General features: G+C 49.2%; 1 protein-coding gene across 7 annotated transcripts in view; it reads right to left on the minus strand.

The window, feature by feature from the left end:
• The window catches only part of KCTD1 (potassium channel tetramerization domain containing 1), a 127603-nt gene that overhangs the window by 68202 nt on the left and 50390 nt on the right, over positions 1–9011 (minus strand). For 2 of the 7 annotated variants that reach the window (XM_015427805.1, XM_015427802.1), the window contains exon 1: positions 8482–8758. The exons of 2 other annotated variants lie outside the window; for them this stretch is intronic. Coding sequence is in view for 1 of the 5 variants with exons in the window: in XM_015427801.1 (XP_015283287.1) it covers positions 7996–8064 (69 nt within the window). In the remaining 4 variants the exon portion in view is untranslated. Of the gene's footprint in view, positions 1–5923; positions 6048–7995; positions 8112–8481; positions 8759–9011 lie in introns of those variants that run through there. 3 more of the 7 variants (XM_015427801.1, XM_015427804.1, XM_015427806.1) reach the window with 3 other exon arrangements.

Genomic DNA, 9011 nt, shown 5'->3' on the forward strand with positions numbered 1-9011 from the left:
GAAATGGGCTTATGAAAAGGATCGCCCAGATGAAAGGATGCAGAAAATTCATTAGACAGCAGATTTTATATCACAGGGACATTGCCACCAAACAATTTGTTGGCCTCCTGCTTTCTCAACTAAAACAGAACTCACAGATGAGATTCCTGAAACAGCATGGTACCTTTACCTATAACTGATGTAAACAATGAGGTCTGCAAACACTTCCCTTGTCATGTCTGCACCACCCCCCTCACACACACACCAGTTCAAGCATGAGACAGGTAACTGATATCAATCGTATTATTCAACTGGGGAGAAGGCAAGAGCTACATTATAGTAAACAAGGCAATACAGGGCCAAAGGATAGTAATAACAAAATGGCAGCTCTTACGGTATTTTGAAACTTTCTAAAACACTCCCATAGACATACTAATCTTTAAAAAATTAACAAACAAATCAATACAAATTCAGTCCCACCGCTGGCCTGGTCATACCTGCTGTGTGTTGGGATGCTACTGTACACCTTCAGAATGGGAATGGAAACATATTACAGTCCCAACAAAAGTCTCAGTCTTATAACAGTATCTTATCTACAACCTGTTTCACTGTTTTTAATATTGGGCTTCTCTGGCCTATTAAATACCTGTTTTTAAGAAGCAGAGAAAACAGACTACTACAGGAATAGAAGAGCTGATCAAAAGATGCATAAGAGTCCATTAATTTTAAGCCTGCGTTACAATTTCGGGCCAATTCTAACAGCCATTTCAGTTTGTGCAGGCTTGCCAAGTCCCTCCGGGGGGCGGGGAAACCCCTGCCCCAGAGGCTCGTTCCCCGCTGGCGGCGGATCGGGCCTCGGGGGGAACCCCACCCCCAAAGCACCCGACGTGCATGTCACCCGGAAGTGACGCGATCACGCCAGGCACGCTGGGTGCGGGGCCATGGTCATCCGAGGGAAAACTCTAAGGTTTTCCCTCAGATGGTCGTGGCCCCACCCCCAGCGTGGTCGCATCACTTTCGGGTGATGTGGTCACGGCGCGTGCGTCAGGAAGAAGCCGGGAGTCCCCCGCTCTGACAGCAGGTAAGACTTGGCAACCCTAGTGCAGTCTCAGGAAAAAACCCAAGCCTGTCCCAACTTTCAGTCAAAGGACTCAACAGTCAATCAAGTAATCAGAATCTTACCCACAAATGTGGCATTTCAATTCAACTTCTGACACATGACCAAGCAGCATACTAAAAATGACTCCTGTGTCTGCTGCTGGATGTACACAGTTGTCTCACCATGGGTTCATACAGCTTCATGTCATTTATTTATCAATTTACACTGATCTTTCTCCTCAAAGGGGTCCCAAAGCAGTTTACATCTTTCTCTTTTCCATTTTATCCTCACAACAACCCTGTGAGGGGGGTTAGGCTGAAAAATGTGTGACTGACCCAAGATCACCCAGAAGCTTCCATGACACAGAGGGGATCTGAACCTGGGTCTCTCAGATCGTAATCTAACACTAACCACTACATTGCATTGGCGCTCAAGATGCAAGCAGAGTTTTTCCACATAGTTATCATGGGATGATATAGTTATGGAAATATATCTTCAGGCTATCTGTGTTCATAGTTTGAAATGAATAGTAGATCTACCATGCTTAGAATCCAGGCATAAAAATTAACTAGACCTTGAAATACTACTATGTACCATTTTCAAATAGTTTCTCTTGTTTTCTGTTATGAATCCCATCAAGTTTAATGCAATGTATAGTCTCGTTTTCTCAAATACCTAGGTTGATAGTGCTGGACAAACAAAGCTAACTGGAAGATACATCACTGCAATCATGCTTAGCTGCTTGTCATCTTTCCTTATATGTAGAGTGTCAGAATGAACTACAGGAATGTAAGCTGCTGCTTACTGTAACCATTCATCTGATAACTTCCATATAAAAAATCATGGAGTAAATATTTAGAAGTAGCAGAACAGCACACTTAAGGCTAGAACAGCACAGCAGAAATCAACTTTACCTTACCGTGACCCTGATTGAGGGTGCATCCAGGCTCTTTGTTAATTTCTAAATTTTATGGCTAAACTTTAAATAGCACTGATTTTATAAATCATGCCAGTTATATTGCAATATTTTATATTTAACATTTCTGAGAAATTAATACACAAGACACTTTGGGCCCCTGTGGATGGCAAACAAAGTGGGTATAATATTTTAATTAATGTTTTAGAGCCAGTTTGGTGTAGTGATTAATAGTGCTGACTCTAATCTGGGGGAACTGAGTTTGATTCCCCACTCCTCCACATGCAGCTGCTGGTGTGACCTTGAACCAGTCATAAGTTCTTTCAGAGCTGTTCTCTCAAGGGCAGTTCTCAAGAGAGTTCTCTCAGCCCCACCTACCTCATAGGGTATCTGTTGTGGGGATGGGAAGGGGATTGTAAACCGATCTGAGACTCCTTTGGGTAGTGAAGGGTGGGGTATAAATCCAATCTCTTCTTCTAATGTACAAAAACTATGCAACAGACAAAAAGCCATCTAACAAATCCTTAGCCTCAACAGTAGCCACAATACCTCTGGCATGAACACCATTACACTTTATGAGCTGTAAGAACTGAAGTCAAGGTCACACAGGGTCATCCCTGTATGATTAAAATACTGTTGTGCCTCCTAGGTCTGCTACCTAAACCAATACCTGAATCAAAGAAACATTTAATATACCACCCCCTCACTCTCACCATCTCAGACACTGCTTTTACACCTTGTGTACATCTTCAAGCAAAATAACAACAACAAAGGTGGACATAGGAATAGTGACAGAGATTGGCATTGCAACATTCCTAAACTCCAACATGTTTAAAATATCCCAGCTCTTACACTTCCATCTCTCACCATGCATAATGGTACCTCAGTTCTAAAAACATAAGCTCCAAGAATATCTTTCTTAAGGTGGTTTCATACAATGAAGGGCAAACAGAAATGTTAAGACATATCCTGGTGTTGCGTTAGTATTTCCTTCATCCAGCTAAACACCATACCTTTTAAAGAAGTAAAACGTGGATAACATATTTGCATGACTGTTGTGGAAAACACTAGTGTTAACACCAAAATCCACATAGCAATTAGGCAGTTGTATATACTGCAGGGCTGCCATTGCTTACATGCAGTACCTGAGCTCCTATGGTTCAGTACATACATATATGGTTTTTCTGTTCTGAGAGAATGAACTAAACATGTACAATGTAGTTTCATTGCAATAGCTAAACTGGTCTGGACCTAGTCAGAACATGGATAGGAAGCCATCTGAGAAATAAAATATGCTACTCTGCAATCTATACAGGAATGACCAGTATAACAAGCAGACAAATTCTCTTTTCTGAGAAGAGGAATGTACCACATGAGCCACTGGAAATCCAAATGTGATATATTTAAATTTCATGCAGGAAAAGTTGGGGTTGTGACCAATGTATTTAGGATCATAACACTAGACCACCATTTCAGTGGAATGTGACCCATTTCAGACATCATAAACATAGGATGCCAATGTTACTGTAAGCAGATATAGACCAACATCGACTAGATTAATCAAATAGCCTTTTCCCTTCCTAATTTGAGGTGAGATTATATTTCACCCTTGATCTTCATTTAAAACTTGAATGCACTGTTCATTTTTAGAGCCCTGTAGGTAGCATCATGTAACAGTGGCATAACACCAGCAGTCAATAAACCTCAGCCTAGTCTGCGTGACCTTCAAGATCTTGAAACTATCATGAAAGCGGCAGTATTTGTCAACCATGGAATTCAGGGGTATGCCATTTCATGAAATTAACTGGGTAACAAGGCCTTGAAAGTCTATGCTTATAATTAAGCAATAACTATTATGGGTCAGGTCACTTCCTAGGGATTAATGATCAGCTGCAAGAGTAGAGAGTTCAAGTCAACACTCTTGGGCTATTAAGCCAAACAGTCATTCATTTTTCTGAACATGCTGAGATTTTATCATTCTTATGATACTCCTTCTAAATATGTGTCCAATATTCCGCCCCCATTTAAAAAAGTTTACAATTACATGAGACTATCTGTGAATAGAGAATGCTGTGATTATTGGAGGAAAATTAATTGCTGTTAAGATAGCTAGCAAAAGGAGCAAACTGTTTTCTCTGCTAAATAAAAAACGTACATTTTTATGCAAAACCAAAGAATACTTTTCCTCTCCCCCTAAAGAAATGGATAAATAGTCAGATTATCCCATCTAATCAAGAGCCAGATTAAAACTGAATGACATTAGTATTAAACTACCTTTAATATCTAGCAGTCTGCCACTGACTGCTCATTTTGAGGAGGGTAAATTAATCAACAGCAAGAAACAACAGATGTCTTTATTCTATCTACTGCATATGTAATTTTCTCAGCTGTCTGGTTTTCCCCCCATCTGAAGTGTCTGACTTAAGAGTCATTAACATTTAAAACCACTATGTAAATGAAGTTCACCTTAGGTAAGCTTCCCATGCAGTTCAGGGGATATTGTGATAAATTATTGGGTTTAATTGGTTATTGGGGAAAACATTAGATTATCCTCAGTTGGAAGAGCAGATCCTCTCACTAACTGGCACTAACAAACTTCACATGCTTACAAATTTAAGGCGGACTGTCTATTTCTTCTTGCTTACGGACATGCAGTGCAAGTACTCGCCTACCCTGAAACACATTTTTTACCACCATCCCAACATTGGGAATGAAGGAATTTGATGCTAAAATATACTGAGGAGGTAGTTTATTTTGTCAACAAGCCAGAATAAAGACTATCTACACACCAGCAGATCTCTAGTTATTCATGACCATTAGATACACACAGCAGGAGACCAAAGTACAACACTCTCTCTACTCCAGTGGCCCCGACCTCCAAACAGTAAAAGGGAGGTCACGTGTTTTACAGAAGACGGATGCTGATGCAGCCATTCACAAAGAGACCCCATCTTCAGTTAGCCTTCAGGCTGGCTGATTAGCTGGCAAACTCCTCTGAAAGGGTCAGTTTGTACAAAACTGGTATTTCCACTTTGGAAACTGCTCAGGCATGTCATATACCTGTATTTCAACGAATAGAGCTCTTTCAGAGTTTAGACTGAAATCACTGTTAATGCTGGAGACCGGACCACCAGGAGGTTTCAGAGTCAATTGCAGTGGCTTCAACTAAAACTGTTGCCTCACAATCGTAAGACTTCGGGGGATGCGACACAGCAAGCAGCCCACCTTGCTGCATATATTGACACAACAGGAACGGACAGTGTGTGATTAAAACCAAGTCACTTAAAGTAGATCTGGAAACAAAGCACCATTTACAAAAAAAGAAATGCAACTGCACTCTTTTCAAGGGCTAAAAACTACTTTCTCTACTGACCTGAATATCTGTTTCCTGCACTTTCAAGATTAAACAATTTGTTAGCGCAATAATATGACTCTTAAAATATTCACCTAGGAACCACCTAAGTTATTTGTGTCACTTTCTTAAAGAAAGAAAACAGCCAGCACTCCTCAGCAGCTATTAATTCTGTAACTGGAAACACACATGCATGTGTATGCCTAATTCTAGCAGAGATCTGGGACAGCATAAATTGCATGGGGCGGAAGGCTAGAACAGCACCCTGACAAATGTTTACTTTCTCCTAGAAAGTCTAGAACTAAAAACCAGAAAACAGGAAGTTGTCCCAGGAGGTGGGGGAAACTAGGAAAGTGTCCAAGCCTGCATTAGGTGAGCTTCATGCCTACTGAACAGCCAACGTTGATCTAAACACCACTGAAGGCTCAGCAACAGCAGCTGTTTGCCTGCCTGGACAGCAACACACACCAACCTTTTGGCAGGTGATTCCATTAGATTGACTGGAGCAACCGGAAAAGAAATGATGTGTATAGAGAAAAGGGGGGGGGGAGCAAGGATTGGCGGGTATTTTTGTTACCTGTGTGGGGGAAACAATGGCAGGTGAGATTACTGTGGGAGAGTTGGTGCTTCTGTGCCCATTGGCTTCAGGGAGGAGGAGAGGCAAGGGATCGTGTTTCACTGAGACAACCACCACAGAGGCGGCGGCGGCGGCGTCCAAAGGCTCGGCGGGCCTCAGGCAGAGTCTTTTGGGGGACGAGGACCTGCCGTTGAGGGCGTAGCCGCCTCCCCCGGCAGGGGCGCCGGGGGCCAGCTTGGTGCCGATGCCGGCGATGCTGTTGAGGGTGGCGATGGAGACGGCGCCTATGCAGTGGTTGGTGTAGGTCTTGGAGAGCTTGGCGGCCTTGGAGAGCATCTGCATGCGGGTGCCCAGCAGGTTCTTGCCGATGGCCTTGTTCTCGTACCAGGTGACGTCGCCCTCGCTGCAGTGGTCCCGCGGGCGCTGGAAGAAGGCCTTGCAGAGCGGGTTGCGCTTGGCCAGGTACTTGACGAAGCTGGCGTAGGGGCAGAACTCGGTGCCCGTCTCGTACATGCGCGGCAGGTTCTCCTCGTCGCTGCTCTCGGCGCGCTTTTTGCTCCACGACGAGGAGCGGGACTTGTGGTAGGGCCCCAGGGCCTTGAAGTAGACGAACTTGCGCCCGTCCTCGTCCATGGCCAGCCCGAAGGAGTCCTCCTCCAGCTCGCGCTGGTTCTCCCGGCCCCGCGTGCAGAAGTACATGCACGTCTCGAACCAGACCTTGTTGAGGAGGCCGAAGGGGCTCTGCGTGCTGAACACGCTGCAGGTGTAGAGCTTCCGCAGGTCGGCGCGCGTGATGGCCTGCTTCTGCACCACCGGCCCGGCGCCCTGCTCCTCCAGCTTGCGGATGACGGCGGCCAGCGTGAGGTTGGCGGCGCGCAGCTCCGGGTCCTTGGTGAGGTCGAGGGTGCGGCAGTAGGGCGGCTCGTTGAGGTAGCGGTTGAGGGAGCTGCGGATGCTGATGAGCGAGGACTTGGAGTAGAGCTGGCCGCTCTTGGAGCGCGCCTCGGCGTAGAAGGAGCGCAGCACCCGGCACAGCGCCCCCTTGTCCATGCTCTCGAAGTCCGGGCTGTGCGCCTTCTCGCTCAGGTACTCGCGGAAGATGCGCACCGCGTAGCGAGTGGCCAGGCGGGTGTTCTCGCTCAGCCGGGCCCGCTCGGGGCGCTGCAGCGACAGCTCCGCCTCCGGGTCCGAGTCCTCGGCGGCCAGGGGCGCCACATTGCCCGCGACGGAGGCGGGAGCGCCACGGGCGCTAACGGGGACCGAAGGGGCGCCCCCCGCGGAAGCCCCGACGCCTCTGCGGCCGCCCGTGCCGCCGCCCCTGACGACCGCGAAGCGGCCCCTGACGCTGCAGACGGCAGCCGAGGGAGAGTCCAGCAGCGCTCCGGTGCCCCGGTCCATACGGATCATATGGCCCGCCCGTTCGTCGGCGTCCCACTCCAGCCCCATCATCATCTCCTCCTCCTCTTCCTCCTCATCGTCCAGGAGCAGGATCCCCCCATCAGCTGCCTCCTCGTCCCCCGTTATCTGCACCTCCTGGATCTCATCCTCGTCCTCCCCGTCCTCGTCCTCCCCGGCGCTGCAATAGTGGAGGGGCCGGTGGGGGCCACCCCGGCCGCTCTGCCGGTCCCCCGCATTGTTCTCGCCGCCGCCACCTGCACCACCTCCGCCGCCGCCGCTTCCTGCGCCGCTGCCGCCGCCCCCGGTGCTCCACTCTCCTCCGCCGCTGCCAGGCATTCTCGCCATATTGCCGTCTCCCTGCCAGTCCTCGGGCAGGGCGCATGCGCTATATTGGACCGCAGCGCTGGAGAGCTTTTGTGTTTAATGACCTTCAGCTACCGGGAGGCAAAGCTGGGCTCTTAAAGGGGCCGCGCTCCCAGTGGCGGTGGCTGCTGTGCGATGAATAGGGCGGGCGGGGGAGATACGGAACCGCAGACAGGCACGGCGGCATGGAAGACTTCCCCTCCCCAAACGAGGACTACATACAAGGCTAACGCAATGCAAAGGGTTAGTTTATATTGGCCCGCAGAAAGGGCGGCTGAGCGTGAGATTCACTTCACGGCAGATTCACTTACCCAGCCCCAGTGTGGTGCCAGCTGCCGTCCGCTAAGTGATGCCCGAAGAGCTGCCCTCCAGCCCCCCATCTCTCATTGCTCACGGGAGGAAGGAAAGGGAGAGTCTGCCTCCTTGCCGGTGGTGGCGACTGAAGGAAAGGGGGTGAGGAGGGGGACGGGGACCGGGGGGGGGGGCAGCCGCTGTAACAGCAGCAGTAGGTGAGATCCACCGGGAGACCGAGGGGGCAGGCGGCTTATCGCGCAAGGCAGCTCCTCCCCACTGACTTCTGGCAGCCGAACGCGGAAAGGCGGCATCGCGGTCCCCACTCGGCAGTTGGCACGGCGCTCAGTTCGCTCCGGCAGGAGAGAAACTTCTCGGATCGTCAGCACTTTTGAGTGACTCGCTCGCTCCCCCCTCCCTTGTCTCTTACTACCCGGCCATCCCACCTACCAACCCCCTCTCCCTAAAAAAAAGAAAGAAAGAAAGAAGCCACACTGGTTGCATACCAGGCGCGTCGATTGCACTCCTCCTCGGCTTCACGGTAAAGGCATCGAGCCGAGCAGCCTTCGGGGAGGCAGACGCGTTGGGATGCGGCTGGAAGCGAGAGGCGGCGGGTCTGGCGAGACTGCAAGCCGACTCCTCCGAAAGGGGGACCGAGGAGGGGATGAAAAGCGGCGCCCCAAAGAGGTTCCCGTTGTCCTTGCTGCAGATTCGGAGCCTTGGAGTACTCCAGGCAGGCTGTGTACAAAAGAAGGAAGCCCGCTTGTTTCCTGTCTGGCGCTAATAAGCTGTAGGAAGCTAGCAGCGAGTAGCGTTGGAAGCCGCCAGGGCTAGTAAAACCCACACAGTCCGCAGCCAAGAGGCAAATCTAGAGCTATTCCTAGCCTGCGGGGACAAGCAGCTGCAACGCAGGCACACACACACTCACTCACACGGCACAGCCCCAGCCCTGCAGAGCATAGCCATCAACATTCTCTGCCTCTCTCTCTCTCTCTCTCATACACTCAGGCTCATTTACCCCCCCCCCCTTCTTTCC

The sequence above is a fragment of the Gekko japonicus genome, unplaced genomic scaffold (genome assembly GCF_001447785.1).
Source record: "Gekko japonicus isolate JY-2015 unplaced genomic scaffold, Gekko_japonicus_V1.1 scaffold533, whole genome shotgun sequence".
Lineage (NCBI taxonomy): Eukaryota > Metazoa > Chordata > Lepidosauria > Squamata > Gekkonidae > Gekko > Gekko japonicus.